This window comes from Venturia canescens, chromosome 2 (genome assembly GCF_019457755.1).
Source record: "Venturia canescens isolate UGA chromosome 2, ASM1945775v1, whole genome shotgun sequence".
Classification (NCBI taxonomy): Eukaryota; Metazoa; Arthropoda; class Insecta; order Hymenoptera; family Ichneumonidae; genus Venturia; species Venturia canescens.
The window spans coordinates 1,848,888-1,864,239 of record NC_057422.1 but is presented as its reverse complement, the minus strand read 5'-3'; the positions used below and the strand labels follow the sequence as shown (position 1 = coordinate 1,864,239).

The window sequence follows — 15,352 nt, the reverse complement described above, 5'->3', positions numbered from 1 at the left end:
AGTAACGATTTAGTCGTTCTGATGTTTTTGGGAGTGTTTATTTTCTCAATAAATTGAATAATCCTACGAACTGTGGATGGAAGGAAAGGGGGAACGAATTTCTTGGGGAGACTTGCCTAAAATACTACTCGCGATGGGCCTTAATTGTGGGTGAGACTTTTCAGCTGCAAATTTCGAAATCGAAATTCTTCGACACAGTTTGACAGATTTGAGAAACGCTCTGTCAGCCTACGCAGGACGATGGCAAAAAACGATTCCGAAAATTCCTAGTGACATTAGTCGAGTGATCTCTCAAACCTGATCTTCGTCCACGATCCTCTTGGATTCGATTTTTCCATCGAAAAAAGCTTCGATCAACCGGTTTGCAACTGCACGGAAACACGGAGCATTTGCAAATAATCAAAATCGTGACAATGGTATCGTAATCACGTGACCTACTTGGAAAATCGAATAAAAGTTCTTCTGCGAGGCAGTGTGGTACGGAGTAACACGAAAAGACACTTTTACAGGCAGGTATATAGAACGGTAATGGGAATGCGAGGAGTCTCCTCCACGAGGTAAGTACCCTCGATATATTATAATTTTTTTACGACGAATAAAAAACATAAGAGTCCGATGAGAGAAGTAGGTTGCTCGGAGTCGCTGTCTCTTCGTTGACGGGAATAAATATCATCGATATATTCATCCGAGTAAGCGCACCTGCTGACGAAAGAAAGACAAAAAAAATGAAAAAAAGCCGAAGCTCCTCCGTGGAAACGAAAAATCGATCGCGAGATGAGAACTTGCCTCCTTTGTAGGATATTTTTACAAGGAATCCAAAGATCTCTCAGGCAGAATGTGTACGGGAAAAGTTGAGAGCCCGTAACAAAGCGCAGTTGGCAAAGTGTGCCGGCAATAAAGAAACTTCAACCTTAGGGTTGAAGAAGCGAAGAAAAGAAAAAGGCTTGCGTAAAAAGTAAGGTTACGTCACGTCCGTGCTGTATATACATGCTTTATAACTCCTTTCCTTTGAGCTCTCTACTTAAATCTTGGCGACAGTCTTAACGACTATTCCATAAAGGAAAAGTACAGGGCTATTCTTACCCTTCCTTCGTTTTCGGTTAAGGAATAATTGCACTTTTCTTCACAAAATATTCAAGATGTCGAGGCACGAAATGATTGCACGAAAAACATTTAGCTACCGGGCAATCGAATTAATTGCTTCGAATGGCTATTTTTCGTGTCATCCCTTATTTTAAGGAGGAAGCGTTTTGACATATTTTCCTTTCTCTAATATCGAATGGAAAAGTGACGGTTAAATTTATCATCGGATGAGATAATCGAGAGAATTTACAAAAGTAATCCTGTGAAGCGTTAAAGATTCGCTGACTCTTCATTAAGAGCACATATCGAATATCGTGTCGACTCTCTGCGTCAAACGACTTCAGATAAAGTGATGAGAACCGTGAAGCAGTCAGACGCGAAGTGCTGACTTATCTGACCTCATCGCGAACCTGGCAATGCAGTTTCTTGTTAGCACCCTTCAAGAACAACGGACTTGCTAAACGTCTGCAGATTATGTTGGCTCAGTTGCTTCATTTCACGTTTTACAACAACTATTCGAGCGCTTGAGATAAGGCCCAAGAGAGCGGTTAACAGTCAGCCAACTTTAGCACTGCGCGCTCGAGGAACGGAGAACACCGCAGAAAACAAACCGGCGGTTATTCGAGGCGAACTTTCTTGTCATTAGAAAGGGAATTTGGGGCTCAGGCTTCTCCTTCGTTCTCTCACACAGCCAAAAAATCAATGAGTCACTAAAAACCGACGTTTTACGCAGTGCACTTTTATTACATTTACTACGCTATACAGACTGAAAGTCGATCGAAGATTCAATTCATCTCCTGCAGAAGGAGGAAAACTGAGTAAGCTTTATTCATGATCTAAAGACGAAAGAAAAAACGAATTAGATGTTGGCAGAGTATTTAATATTGATTCGTTATGATCTGATTGTTTTTGAAAATCAAATTTTGAATGACTTACCACCGCCAATGTCGGGATGATCAAATCGACGGTTCGGTACGCCGTCAATTTACACTCGATGTGATTACTCAATTCGATCGTGTAGAATAATTTCTTTACACTTTTGTTGCTTTTATGCCAATTTTCATGAAACGCATCCGCAGTCACCGTCGTGCTCTGCAAAACAATTGTTTCTTTTCCAATTAATCACGATTTTGAAAGGAAGTTATTATCGAGCTCCAAAAATGCCGGCTCTAACAGCTGAGCAATTTTACCGCATCCAGCAACTGCTGAGCTGCCAAACAGAGAATAAAAACTTGAGCGAAAACGCCCATACCGTACAAGAAGAACACAAACTGGTATACGTAAAAGCCCCGAAACTGCAATTCGTAACGCAAATTCATCAAACTATAGTGGAATTTCCAACAGTCTTGTGGCAACACAAAATATTCATCATTCCTCAGAACTCACCGCAACGACGGCGAAGCTCACGAAACAAAATCTCAATATCGAACCGATGTACGTCAGACCCACATTGACGGCTACTATTTTCATGAAATCTCGAGCAATTCTACGGGGGAAAAAGGTTCGAAATATTACACGCGGGCGGAGCAGCCTAATGAAATGGATTCTGTTCAATAATTGTTGTCTCAATTCACGGATCTTTTCGGTTGAACAACAATGAATATTATTTTTGAAAAACGACACAGGTGAGTACGAAACTTTGATAAAATATAATCTAAGCGAGCACTTACCCGATAACAGCGCAATGGTGCTCGACACATTTTTTCAAATCGTCAATCACCGACTGTTCGTCTCTTTCAGTTTCAATTTCCGGATGGAGAGCCTTGGCTATTTCTTCCCGAACGTATTTGTACTGAGAGGTCAAAAGTGTCACGAAGTAGCTCACGTAGATATCGATGCTGAGTTTTTTCAAGACGAGATAGCATCCGCCGAAAACTTGGAAAAAAACACCGCAAGCGAAGGTCGTAACGCCGAAAGGTTCCCCGGGGACGTAGGCGGTCATCGTCCAATCTCCGTAAGTGAATGTATCTCGGCTGAATACTTGAAAAATAGGTGTGACAGCCCACAGGACCGTCGAGCTGAAAGCCATGACTGAGTACATTTTCAAATACGTCACGTTCGGGTCGACATTTTCGGCGAGGCAGCGCTTGAAGTCGTCCGATTCGACGAGAATATCGTTCAAGCGACGAATCAAGTCTCGCAAATCTCCGCGATGTATATTAAGGTGAATCGTGAGAATGAGTAATTCAACAGCGAGAATCCAGGATGCAGAAGCTTCCTGAAAGGCCACCGCGGGGGGGTTGTATCTCGCGTTACCAATGATCCAAGAGGTTACGTAGGTCGCCTCGACGATCCAGACCAACGTCCCCCAGAACGTAGAAGGAAAATGAAACTTCGTTTTTTGCCCCATGAGGGGCAAAAAGTTGCCCGAAACGGCATTAGTCAAAACGTTGTATCGGTTTATGCTACGAAAATCCATCGTTCAGATGGACTTTTCTTTTATGAAAAGAGAAAATCTGCCTGAACTTTCACCGCGCTTAATGTTATCCGCGCCTCGATTTATATTCTCTCCTCACTGACGATTTTTATGCTTTGCAAATTTCCGTACAATATGTTCAACTGCACCGCGCTCTGAATACCTTTGGAATGAGTTCCGGGGCACGTCGAACGAGCTCGATGCCCTATGATTAAACATTCCGTCTGTAAAACCTCGGAAAAAACTGATAAAAGTATGCGGATATTAAATATGCGAAAAGGGAAGCGAAAAATGCATCGGAAGATGGGAAAGCCCGGAAGCAACCGGAGCATTTTTTCTTTCCTCGCGATCGGAATGACTGTAATTAAAACTTTTGTTTCGCATTTTCCTTCCTTTCCTATTTTTTCATTCGCTCAGAGCCAACGTTTACATTCAGCCCTATTGTAATGCAGTTTTTTTTTCTTTCTAGATTTTACAGTCCTTTGAAGTGTGCTGTGTACGTCGTTTTTAATCACTTATAATCACTACTCCATAAGGTGCTGAGTCACCCTCGAGTAGAAGAGAAACGCAAAATGACAAGTAGAGAACGAGAAACTGGGCGGAACGGAGGTTTCGAGGGGCAGGAGGGTCATCGATTTCATTCAGTAAGTGCGTCGTCGTCGAACAGTAAACACTTCTTGGAGAACGTGCTGTAAAATTGCTTTTTTTTCCTGAAGAAACTCTCATCTTTGGGCAGCGCAACGACTTTGCCATTCTCCAATCATTTCCGATTCATTTTATTGATTGACAAGTTATTGAGTGAAAGTACAAGTATTATTTATTGAGTGAAAGTACAACCGTAAGTAACGGAATATTGTTTAATACATTGAATCAGTTAAAAGTTCATCGTCGCTAATGAAAGTAATAAAAAGCTTCCCTCATCAACGAGGCAGCTATGAAACTCAAAGATGAGTGAAAACTTCCGCGATGGAGATTATCGAATGAAAAAATTGAGCTCGCAAACAACCTCATTACGGTGCAATGAATTTTCTGAAAAAAAGTCCATTTTATTCATCAAATGTTCCGCCCATCGCTCCAATTTAGTGGGAATTTCTTACTCGCCAACGTCTAAGAAGTTTTCTCGAACGTTTCTCTCATGGTAGAAAAGTTCGGCTACGACTTTTTCATGGCGAAAAAAACTTCGGTATTTTGAATTTTACTCGCGATGAAGTCATCCGTTTCTAAGTTCTCGACGTTTCGGACAAATTACGTGACAAACTGGCTATAAATATGGCTGAACGTGCGTTAACACCGAAATGTTACTTTTTTTTTGAATTTTTCAAATTTCTTTAAATTTTCATCGTTTTTCTCGCAAATTACTTTCCACGAATGACCCAAAAAAAAATCTATCGAACCACGAGTAATTTATCGCCCAAATATTTTCCCAGCAACTTGAAACGATTGAATCACCAAATCAATGCCAACGGAGACATGAAAATGATTCTGAAGATTGGTGAAGAGGAACGAAAATGTCCCCAAAATGGCTATTTCTGCTGCGATGTGGGATCAGACCGACAGCGTGAAAGCTCCGATGGATAGGAGCCACTGGGGCACTTCGAGCGGAGCAGGATATGTCTGGAAATGCAGATTTAATCCGTACGAGGAGGATCAACCAGGCTGTTGCCACATGAATAATACATAACGAGGACGTTAGAGGTCGGGAGTAGAGACGAAAGCGAACAGAAGGAAACCCTCTGAATAGCTACACAGACAGAGTCGAGAGCAAGCATCGAAGACTCAAGTTTTCCATCTGCGTTTTGCCTATTCGCAGATTGTACGCACTCGCGGATCAGCTGATCTTATCTCATGAGACATTTTGTAGTTTCGATCGTGAAATCCGACTCCCGTCGCAAGTATGGGATTTACGTATTTATTCGGTAAGCGGAAGCGCCGATGAAGAGCGCCCGAACTCCGTGAACAGTTGCATGCCCAACGGAGGGAAAGAAAAATAAAAGAAAACCCGTGGGTTATGAGCCTTTTTCGCGGGTTGCTTTTATAGCACGGTTTTCTGCGTGTGCCTCAATTCGAACGCCACACATTTGTATGTGGGTCAATTTGATTCGACTCGCACATGACCTTTTGCCCTCTTCAATGCTGCTTATAGCGATAAAGAAAAAAGCACAAAATCGTCTTTGAAGTTTTTAAAACTCCCCGAACTTAAAACGAGGGGAATTTTATTTAGGCGTAAAGCGGTTTGCTGCGGAGACCGTCAGACCGAAAGCTTTCGTTCCAAGATGTGAAATAATTTTCGCGAATTTTCAAGTTTTCACTCGTGACACGTGTCATCAGGAAACTTAAAAATTACGAAAGCATACGAACCCATTGTCCCGGGGTTTGTGAGAGAGCCAAACTTCGATCCGTGCAAACGTATTCGATTGCGATATTTCACGTCCGCCCCGCGTGTAAGCGAAGCCCCTGCGCCATGTAGACAAAGTGTTCACATTCACCGTAATATGTGCGCCCACGGATTCCCGATAAGCCGGTACAGGTTATAACCCTGGGGCAGCCAAAAACATATGACTGAATGAAAATTTCGTCTGTGGAGTATATTCGACGGATAACGCTAGTTTCACCGAGACAAAGGATTCCAATTGCAGCTTTTTGATATGCCCGTGTAATCCAAAGCGAATGTATCCTTGCGAAACGCTGCGTTCAGCTTCGCTTCTATGAGAGGTAAAAAACACTTTTACTCCACCATTTTTATTGTTATATTTATGAAAAATTTATTCGACTTTACTATTCAAAATGGAATATAAAACAATGTCAACATCATTGTGCGATATCGACAGGGTTTAGTTCAGTTCGAGGGATCAACGAAATTGAGATGAATATTCTGCAAGCGTGGGAATCAGTCATCGCTTTTATCTGGACAACAGGGCGGGACAAGTGCTTGCATCCTAATGGCGTGCTCCTGCAGCATCCGAGAGCGTTCTTTCTCTATGAATTCTGATGGGCTCTCCCCCTCGGTTTTCCTTTCACTTTCCTTTTTTTCATTTTCCGTTTGGGTGCCTTGGTTCTGGACAAAGATCTCGATGCATCGCAGACTTCTGAGGTACTCCATTCCTTAAAGGGAATAAAATAGAAATGGCTAATTTCATGGTGAAAGCCGTTTACATTTTTCAGTGTTTCTTCATTAACTTATTTATTCGTTCGACAGTATTTTTAAAAATTAATGAATCAGCAGCACTCTGAGGTTTGCGGATAAATATTTCAACGAATGAGAGAAAACGTTCAAGTATCCCAAAATATTTTGCATAATTATAAATGATCGTTCTAAATAAAATTAATCTTCTTATGGAAATCTAAACTTTTGAAACCCCTCCGTTTCTACTGGCCGGAAAAGAGCTCTTCACTAATTTGCGGGGTGAACTTACAAAAGTACACGCCTCTACTCGCTTCACGCCTCGTTCGTCTCGACTCCCTTATGCAGACACGCGCCGTACACAGTTATGTGAGAACATTTATCTAAAAGTTTGTATGTAGAAATACCTTCAGCCCGACGCTTTTCCTCCTTTTGTCTTTCCTCCATTAAAAATTTTTCACGCTCTCTCTCCAAGTATTTCGCAAACTTTCGATCAATCTTCTCTTCCATTGCTCTGCTCTCCTTCTTCAACATCATTTGACGCTTCAGGTCCTCCAAAATTTCTCTGGCTTTTCGCCTCTTTTCCTCACTCTTTTCTCTCTGAAGCATTTCCAAATAGTTTTTCTCTTCTAGGTCCCTCAGCTCGTTCAGCGTCTCCTCCCATTCCCTTTTTCCACTTTCCTGACTCAGCATCTTTTCCGTCATTTTCATCAGAATCGCTTCTTTTTCAGCGACCTTGATGGACTTTTCCAAAAAACAAAAAGATAATAAACTTATAATTTTTAACTGTTCGCACTTGAATGCCAATTTAGTTCTCTGAAAACAAATGAAATTACAAAATTTTGTTATTCAATTGTTTCTAGCAATAACTTACTTTCGATTGCTCTTTTTGATTTTCTCGAATCATTTTATCTGCCAATATGCGTTTATGCTTTTCCTCCTCTTCCAACAGCGCTGCTTTCTCCCTCAGTTTCCTGGTTTTCTGAGCTTCAAGAAAATCGTTCTGCTCGGCGAGCAAGTGCAGCATTCTCTCTCGTTTCGTCCGTTCATTCTCACGGTTCTTGCCCAGTGTCAAAGTGTCTTCAACCAACTTCCGCTCAAGCCTTCTCTCCTCGATCTTTTGCTGACAACGCAGACGACGATTCGACACGAGTTGCTCCTGAAGATCCCGTCGATACTGTTCGCTTCTCAGGCGACTCTCCATTACTTTTTGCTTCTCGAACGTGTCGTTCTATCCCGTTTTTTCACATTGATAGTGTTTTTTTTTTTTTTTCGATTACCGGTGCCATTTCGGTTCATGAAAAAATGTCGTCTATGATGACAGGACTCTTGGATAACAGAATTCATTGAAGATCCACAACAATGCGATTCCCAACGATCATAAATAATGGAAATAAAAAAATAATTTTAGGCTCACCCTGTACCAACCTTGGATGGCACGATCGTTTTGAATTTCCTTGCTTTTTAAGTTGGCTCGGTGCACTTGTCTCTCGAGAAGATGTGCCCTTGCAGCTGCCCCCTCATATTCCTTCTTCAGCTGATCCCCCAATTGCTTCAGCTCCGGCGTCTCATTTCTGATCTGCTGTCTACGTTTTGTTGCGCTTATCTCCTCATCTGGTTGACAGTTAATCAGATCCACAATAAAAGAATTATAAAATTCGTTCGATCAAGACGCAAGAAGGTCCTTTTACCTTTTCTGCGCTTTAATTCTCGTCCCAACTTTTGTTCCTGTTGTGCCTGCAGGGGCTCGAGCTCTCGAGCTTCCTGGATGCGAATAAAGACTTCCTCTTGTTCGGCTTCCTGCCTCTCAATGAAAAAACGGTTGATCCAATCTTCTTTCTCTACTCTGTTTGCTAACTCGTGCTGTCGCTTCTGCCTAACATTCCTCCGCTCCTCAGCCTTCGCCTCTTCATCTGCTCCTCCCTTTCCGTCATCCTTCCTTCCTTCTTTATGAAATTCCTCGCACTCCTTCATAACCTCGCAACGATCTGAATTCAACAAGAGATAAAATCGTGAAAAAAATTGAACCGCGCCAGAAACGAGGTTAAATTTGGCGACTGTTTGTGCGCAGAGTTTCGCACGAATTAACAAAACAATGTGCACTGTTTCGGAGTCTCTATTCGCCACTTTTTCACGTATCGAAGTAGTTACCGTAAAAAAAACTGTGAACAAGCTTCGTCCTGAAAAAACCAGGAAACATAGAAGCTTCTCAGAATAAGAAGAAAAAGAGGGCAAAGAACGATAGTGAAGTTCACAAGTTCCAATTACCTCCCCAATGAACAGGGTTAGAAAACGACTGTGAAAAAGTGATTTATGCTCCAAGAAACCGTGGAAATGGAATCAGTTAAATTTCCGACTTTCCTTAGCTTAAAAACTAAATGTTTCCCGGAGTTCCGGGTCCTTCGCCAATTTTCATGTCTGCTTTAATTCCGCATAGTGCCATAGGTAGAAGCTAACTCGTACGAAATTATGAGAATTCAATCCTTTCAGAAAATGAATATTGCAGCAGGCGGCGGTCGCTCGCGGTGGGCACAAAATTTAGTGAATGTTACGTTGCACCGGGTACAAGCCCCATTCGTGAAAAGAGAACGAGATAGAAGATAAATACGAGGTTAGCGAGTAGACGGAATAGAGGGTTGAGCCCCGACGTTCTGGTTATTTACTACACGCTTCATAACCGCGCGGGTACACGCTGCCGCCGCTTTCTATCTGGGCTATCTGACGTGCAGCGTGATGGTGTGGATATAGCAGAGCCCTCGTCGTTGAAATTGTAGACGACGTAGGAAAGAGACAAACGGACAGGAATGAGAGCAAGAGAGAGAGAGAGAGAGAGAGAGAGAGAGAGAGAGAGAGAGAGAGAGAGAGAGAGAGAGAGAATAACCGGAAGTGAGTAAACCAGACCCGTTAGCTGTTCACCACTGGCACAGCGTCGTGTCCTGAGTTGAGAAGATCTACAGTGAACCCGGGACTGCCATCTCTTGGGGACTTCTATTGTGCGAAGCATTATAGCCCGACGAGAACAAACAGCTCCTTCTTCTCCTGTCTCGTAGAGAAATAGCGTAAATTACAAATTTAATATTACTTTAAATGTGTGAATGAGAGCGTGCGGATGAGTGTGCAGAGATGCGTGCAAGTGGAGACACGGCAACGTGTTTTTGTATTCTGCTTTAAATGAAAGCGTGCGATCATAGCTGTACATAATTATGAATATTCATCAGTCTTCTCTTTATTCAGGATTCATTTTAGTCGAGGCCTTTTTTGGACATATTTTCACTTGAATTTCATGAAGCTTGGTTATTTAACGGATACGGGAATATATTTTGACGCTTGGAATAATATTGTAATGAAAATATTTGTCAAATAGGAAGACGAACTTAAATATACCTTCAACGAAGCGGTAAATTCTAGGCGTTAATAATTAAGCCTAGAATTGACTACTTGCAGCTTGTTTTCCTGTTACATCTGCGTCTCCACCATTTTGTAACTAATTATGCTCCGGCTGATGACGTAACAAAGGTTTACTCGTATTAGCTGCCTGCCTTAATCAATGGAGCCACGAATGCTTTCAATTTACTTTGAAAGCTCGTACGCATTCGGGCTCCGCTCGATTGGTGCGAGGCATCGAACGATTAAACCGACAAGTTGCTTTAAAAATGGTTTCCTCGTATGCACACACCCAACCAATATTGTGTTATGGGGAAATTCCTTTGAAAGAGCTCCGGGGGCGGTGGCAGCGCATCGCTTCGGAAGCATGTGCCAGGGAAATGTTTTTGTCAGCATCCAATTAACGGAACTCGAATCGCTATCGCGATAGTTACATTTTCAAAGAGAGTTTCGTCCGAGAAAGACGAATCCTGATTCTGTTCCAAAAACTTTGCTAATTCCTCTTTATAACTTTCCATTTAAGCGTTTGTCAGTATGTTTTCGCTTTACTTTCACTTTTCGAACGACTTTTTATCGTTCGAAGTAATGACTACAACGATTGAAAGAATACTTTTATTTTGTCGACAGATCCGAATTGGAAACTTGCTAATTTCATGGCGCCGCGGTGAGCGATGATTGCGCTCGTGATACTCGAAAATCATGGTTCCAATTGTTGGTATTATCCGCAAGGTTACTTTCCAATTCTAAATACTTTCCAATTCTAAAGCAAACAACAATATTCATTCGAACTGTAGGTGTTTGCAATCAACGTGCGCTCTTTCTAACTTCATCTGGTCATCTGGATACAAGCCATGAGATAACACATGCTCCCCGTTGCATACAGACATTATTTATCTTGAACATCAAACCCAGTGAAGTCGCACTGTAAAACGATTCCCTCGTGCTCGTAGAAGCCCGAGAATTAGCTCAAATTGCTAATTCTCAGTTTGAATCGCAAACTATTTATCGACCGGAGGACAGAATCTCGAAACATTCGATTTCTGACCAGGCAGTCCTTTATCCCGTTTCACAGAACTCTCGTTCTCGTATCTTTGATTTGACAATAGGAAGCTTCTAGCAAAGGACCACGCGAAGTCGGACAGTGAAACGAATGTTTGTAAGGCCAACATTTAACTAAAGCTTCGACCAACTTAACGCTTTGATTGTTTAGATCCCATGTTCGATCTACCTGCGTGCTACAATTAAATCCTCCCATCGGAATATTGCCCTCTTTAATCAATTAGTACCGCAAACGTTCAGGCTGCAAATCTAAGAGTTTGAAATCCAACTAGGTCGACCGAAAACTCTGACCTGATGACGAGGTCACACTCGTCGTTCGGTCATCCCCGAGGTCGAGCAGCTCGAAACGGAATCAGGAGAATCGATAACTGTTTAATCGAGCCGATTTTCCGAGCTTTTGACGATGATTAGGGTCACGATTTTCAGGCAAAATACAACCGATTTACCGACGCGTGTTTACCGCAGTTTCCCTGGGCCCTTGCGCAAGTGGGATCGATAGAGCGTAACGTGGATGTGATTGCGGGTCTTCTAGATCCCTCAGAAGCCCTGGACAAAAGCATGGCTAAGAAGTAAGTCGATGACGCATGGAATTGTAAAAACCTGGGATGAGAATACGAGGAAATATTGAATAAAAAAGTGACTTCGATGGCAGACTCGATAGCACGAGAGTATAATATTTTTATTTATTTTATTGGTCTTGATTTTCTTGGTTTTTTTTCTCCACGCAAAACACAGTGGAGCGTTAACTCGATCGTAGATTTTTCATATGGCGTACAGCATGAAGCATTTTTTCGAGGTCTGATTTGAGTTCGCTGAAAATGAGGGTTCGTTCTCGTCCAAGGGTTTTCAGCTTTTCCATAGCGATGCTTGTCTTTAGGCTCTCGTCAACTTTCCATTCCCAGGAACGGAGGCCCTCAAAGTCCTCCAGTACTTGCCGACTTTCCAAATAAATTTTTGACTCGCTTTTCTCAAGTACTTTCGCAGCCTCATTTCCGTTCATTTGGCTGTCGGGATTTCGCAGTCTCGTGAGAATGATAGCCCTCGGGTTATATTTCGCACTTTTACAGACCTTATACGGTTCTTCTCTTTTCGCCGAGATTGTGTATTGGCGCTGACAGACTCGCTCCTGTCGTCCCGGATAGTGCTGCCTCTGGAGCTAAAAAAAACGAATAGAAACAAATAAATCTCGGAAAGAAGATAGAAAAAGTGCTTTCGAATGAAGCGACTCTCAGGCAAAACATCTTTTCTTGTTTTATTGCTGATTGAATCAATAGTAATGTTGCTATACTGGACCGAGGAAATAAGCGTTTGAAAGTTTTACGAAAAACGACAACGACATCTCCTCCATAGAAATATATAGAGAGGGAGAAAAATCAGTATCACGAAAAAGAGATGAGAGAAAACTCACGTTATTCGAGTACCGGGTCTCCTAGAGCCTGAATAAGTATCTCGTGCACGGAAGAGGGTACTTCGGTTTATGCCCCGAGGCTTCATAGCCTCTTGGGCATTTCCGGTTGACCTCGAAGCTCGCAACATGACGATTCTTATGGTGCGACCGATTCACCAAATTTTTTTTCCTCACCGAAAGAATTGCATGTTTATTATTATTTTTTTTGTTTTCTTACCACTTACATCTTTTCGGGGCGTAAAACCATTGATGTCACTATCGATGATGAAAACTACTGATTTTAGAATTTATCGCGACGTTTCAGATGCATATCGATGTTGTCATTTTTAAAAAATCATTTCCAGAAGAATTATAATGAAAAACGTTTTTACTTTTGAGTAAAATATTTTTTTTATTATTTGCATTGAACCCTTGCAGGGTGACTAGCAAAATTTGAATGATAACACGTTGTTAAGCTGCACAATTTATTTATCTTTTACGTTTTACCTCTTTTCTTGACGAAAGCATCAATTTCATTGGAATTCAGTAAGAAAACTTGAAAATTTGCTTATCTCGGGTTGTTTCACTGGTAATTTAGGTTCTGGGGGAATTAATTATTTTAGGACTGTTCTGTCACGGTCATGTCACGTGCAAATAAATGAGCATTTCAAGCCTACTCGACACACTCGAAATTTCTTTTATTCCAAAAATCTACTGGCCCGAGGCTCATCGAATTTGTATTTTCTCCTGAGAAAGCGATCCACGGTGGTGAGAGTGAATGTTTTTTTGTCGTTTTGACTAATTGTGGAGTCAAGCAGGCATTTTGGCAGGCTGCAAAGCGAACTTCAATCGAGTTTTTTTTGCGGTCATGCACTCCTTGGTTCTTATCCGAAATTCATTTTTTGCTACTACCTGAATGGAGCTTTCTCGACTTTATCGTGAAATTTTAACTTCGCATGAAAAAACGAATGAAATAATTTCCAAAGTTCTCGTTTTACACTCCAGAATCAAATTCAATTTCTCTGTGACTTGAAAAATTGAGTTGAAAAAAAGCCGACACGTTGAAACTATCAAAAATGTATATCAACCCGGTCTTAGACTTACACCAGATGTGCGAAAACTTCGTATTCAATGTCTCGGAGCTAACTCGATGTTAAGACTTACGCAACTTTTTCGAAAAGTTCATGGCATAAAATTTGAATTTCCCTCAGCGTCGTTTTCAAGCATAACCGAGCGTCCTGACCCTTCGTATTAAAATTATTCACAATTGAAAACTTCATGAAAATTTTAACGTTAACCTGTTTCTTCAAAGAAGTCTCGAATGCCTCGAATAGAGCTGAGAAATTTCGTACGTTGTTTCGTAATGCCGTCTGCATTTTATACTATTTTTAATGCGCTTCAATAAATCATTCGAATTCGAGTTGAGCCGAGAATATAAAAAACTATGATTCGCGCAAATGAATAATATTATTGAACGATCTTGCATATACTATAAAAAATGAACGTCACCGATGAAATATCACAGGAAAAAGGACCGCCCAGAAACGCTCTTTTGAACTTGCAACGAGTTCGTAAACTTTTAGATTTTTTTTGCGCAATTCGTATCTCAAGAAAATCGAGATTACTCCTGACGGTTCATTCGATTCTTCTCGTACTTTTTTTTATTGTTTTTTTTCTCCTATTCTATCTCTCAACTCCCACGCTCCTTTGCACTCATCGAAACTGCAGCGATACGAGATAGCCTTGTATCGATGAGAAAAGATCCCCTGCTTGGAGCTGTCACAACCTGTACGTATGCTTAACAAAACGGAAATCGGTACGGGGTGCTCCCAACGTTGATAAAATTGCTGAAGAAGAGCTCGCGCTCAACTCGAGTGACCTTCAAAAAAAAATGTTCTTGTGACTTTTTTCAAATTCAGATTTATGAGTATTCGACGATTGATTTTATTATTGTTAAGGAAAATTTTCTGCACACTCATTTATCAAGTATTTTTATTTATTCTTTCACAAAATTAGAGCGTCACAATCCTTACTCCTCGAACACCCTGTGAATGTGAGAGTGCATTTGTAGCAGACACGGAATCATCTTTCATCGTGAATCTTGACTGGGCTAAAATAAGTTTTGACGATTTTCCTTTCGCCTTTATTTTCCTCTTTCTATTAATCTCCCTTCGGTTTTTATTCTTCTGTCTTTCCGCATTGATCGACATGAAATATCTTTCGAGCAACTCTGTCCAGAGACTTGAGTTCGATCGTTTTGAAATTCGAGTGTTTTTGCTCTCATGTACTTACAGACCAAGATGATCGACGCTTGTTCAGACTGAAATCGTCTCGGCTCATCTCGATTCGTCATCTTTAGCCAAAAAATGTCAAATCCAAGAAAGGAAATGCAAAATGAGTTCGCGGTACTGCCCTAAGAGGACACGTAACACTGTCACGTTTCCCGGTTTTAACAGAGTGTGAATACAACGCGTAAAATAAATCGTTGCGATTGATACAAAGTATGGTCGGGATTAGTGATCGTCACTCCACGAAGAACATTTCAGAACTGAATAAAAATCGATGATTCCACTTCCAATCGGTTTCTCCCTCTCCTAGCACGTGCAGAGTTGTTTTCCCTTAAATATTTTTTGCTCTGCGCACGAGGGTCGGTGGCGTCTTTGAGGGAAAAATAATTATAGGGCTCCGTTGCAATGTTATTCCGAATCTTCGTGAAAAAGGTACTTAAGAAAAACTCGGGAGCGTTTATCTATGCGGTTGAGAGAAGAAGAGATTGATACTTCAAAGGGAAACCGGAGCAAGAGTCGTGCTACAGAAAAGTGGGGTATAAAAAGTGTTTCAACGTTAACGAGAGAGAAAGCAAGAAACGTATAGCTTCGTGACAGCGTCGTCCATTCCGTCT

The 15,352-nt window shown here is 41.4% G+C and overlaps 3 protein-coding genes across 5 annotated transcripts; all 3 read right to left on the bottom strand.

Moving 5' to 3' along the window:
* Window positions 1-1,806: 1,806 nt before the first annotated feature.
* On the bottom strand, window positions 1,807-3,673 carry LOC122406195 (odorant receptor 4-like). Of its 2 annotated transcripts, XM_043411491.1 has the most exons (5): window positions 2,754-3,673; window positions 2,470-2,569; window positions 2,274-2,378; window positions 2,020-2,175; window positions 1,807-1,919 (listed from the first exon to the last, which is right to left on the bottom strand). In XM_043411491.1, exons 1-5 carry the CDS (start codon window positions 3,500-3,502, stop codon window positions 1,869-1,871), a joined length of 1,161 nt encoding a protein of 386 aa, XP_043267426.1. In that variant the 5' UTR covers window positions 3,503-3,673; the 3' UTR covers window positions 1,807-1,868. The 2 variants fall into 2 exon arrangements, with proteins under 2 accessions (XP_043267426.1, XP_043267427.1); XM_043411492.1 differs by lacking the exon at window positions 2,274-2,378.
* Window positions 3,674-6,275: 2,602 nt separating this feature from the next.
* On the bottom strand, window positions 6,276-10,084 carry LOC122406517 (meiosis-specific nuclear structural protein 1-like). Of its 2 annotated transcripts, none has more exons than XM_043412016.1 (6): window positions 9,522-10,084; window positions 8,312-8,608; window positions 8,038-8,234; window positions 7,495-7,851; window positions 7,028-7,436; window positions 6,276-6,601 (listed from the first exon to the last, which is right to left on the bottom strand). In XM_043412016.1, the coding sequence occupies exons 1-6, from the start codon at window positions 9,622-9,624 to the stop codon at window positions 6,387-6,389; spliced, it is 1,578 nt and encodes a 525-aa protein (XP_043267951.1). In that variant the 5' UTR covers window positions 9,625-10,084; the 3' UTR covers window positions 6,276-6,386. The 2 variants fall into 2 exon arrangements, with proteins under 2 accessions (XP_043267951.1, XP_043267952.1); XM_043412017.1 differs by having other exon boundaries at window positions 7,028-7,364.
* Window positions 10,085-11,704: 1,620 nt separating this feature from the next.
* Window positions 11,705-12,778, bottom strand: LOC122406524 (uncharacterized). Its single transcript, XM_043412025.1, has 3 exons — window positions 12,472-12,778; window positions 12,133-12,219; window positions 11,705-12,067 (listed from the first exon to the last, which is right to left on the bottom strand). Exons 1-3 carry the CDS (start codon window positions 12,597-12,599, stop codon window positions 11,806-11,808), a joined length of 477 nt encoding a protein of 158 aa, XP_043267960.1. The 5' UTR covers window positions 12,600-12,778; the 3' UTR covers window positions 11,705-11,805.
* Between the last annotated feature and the right edge of the window lie 2,574 nt (window positions 12,779-15,352).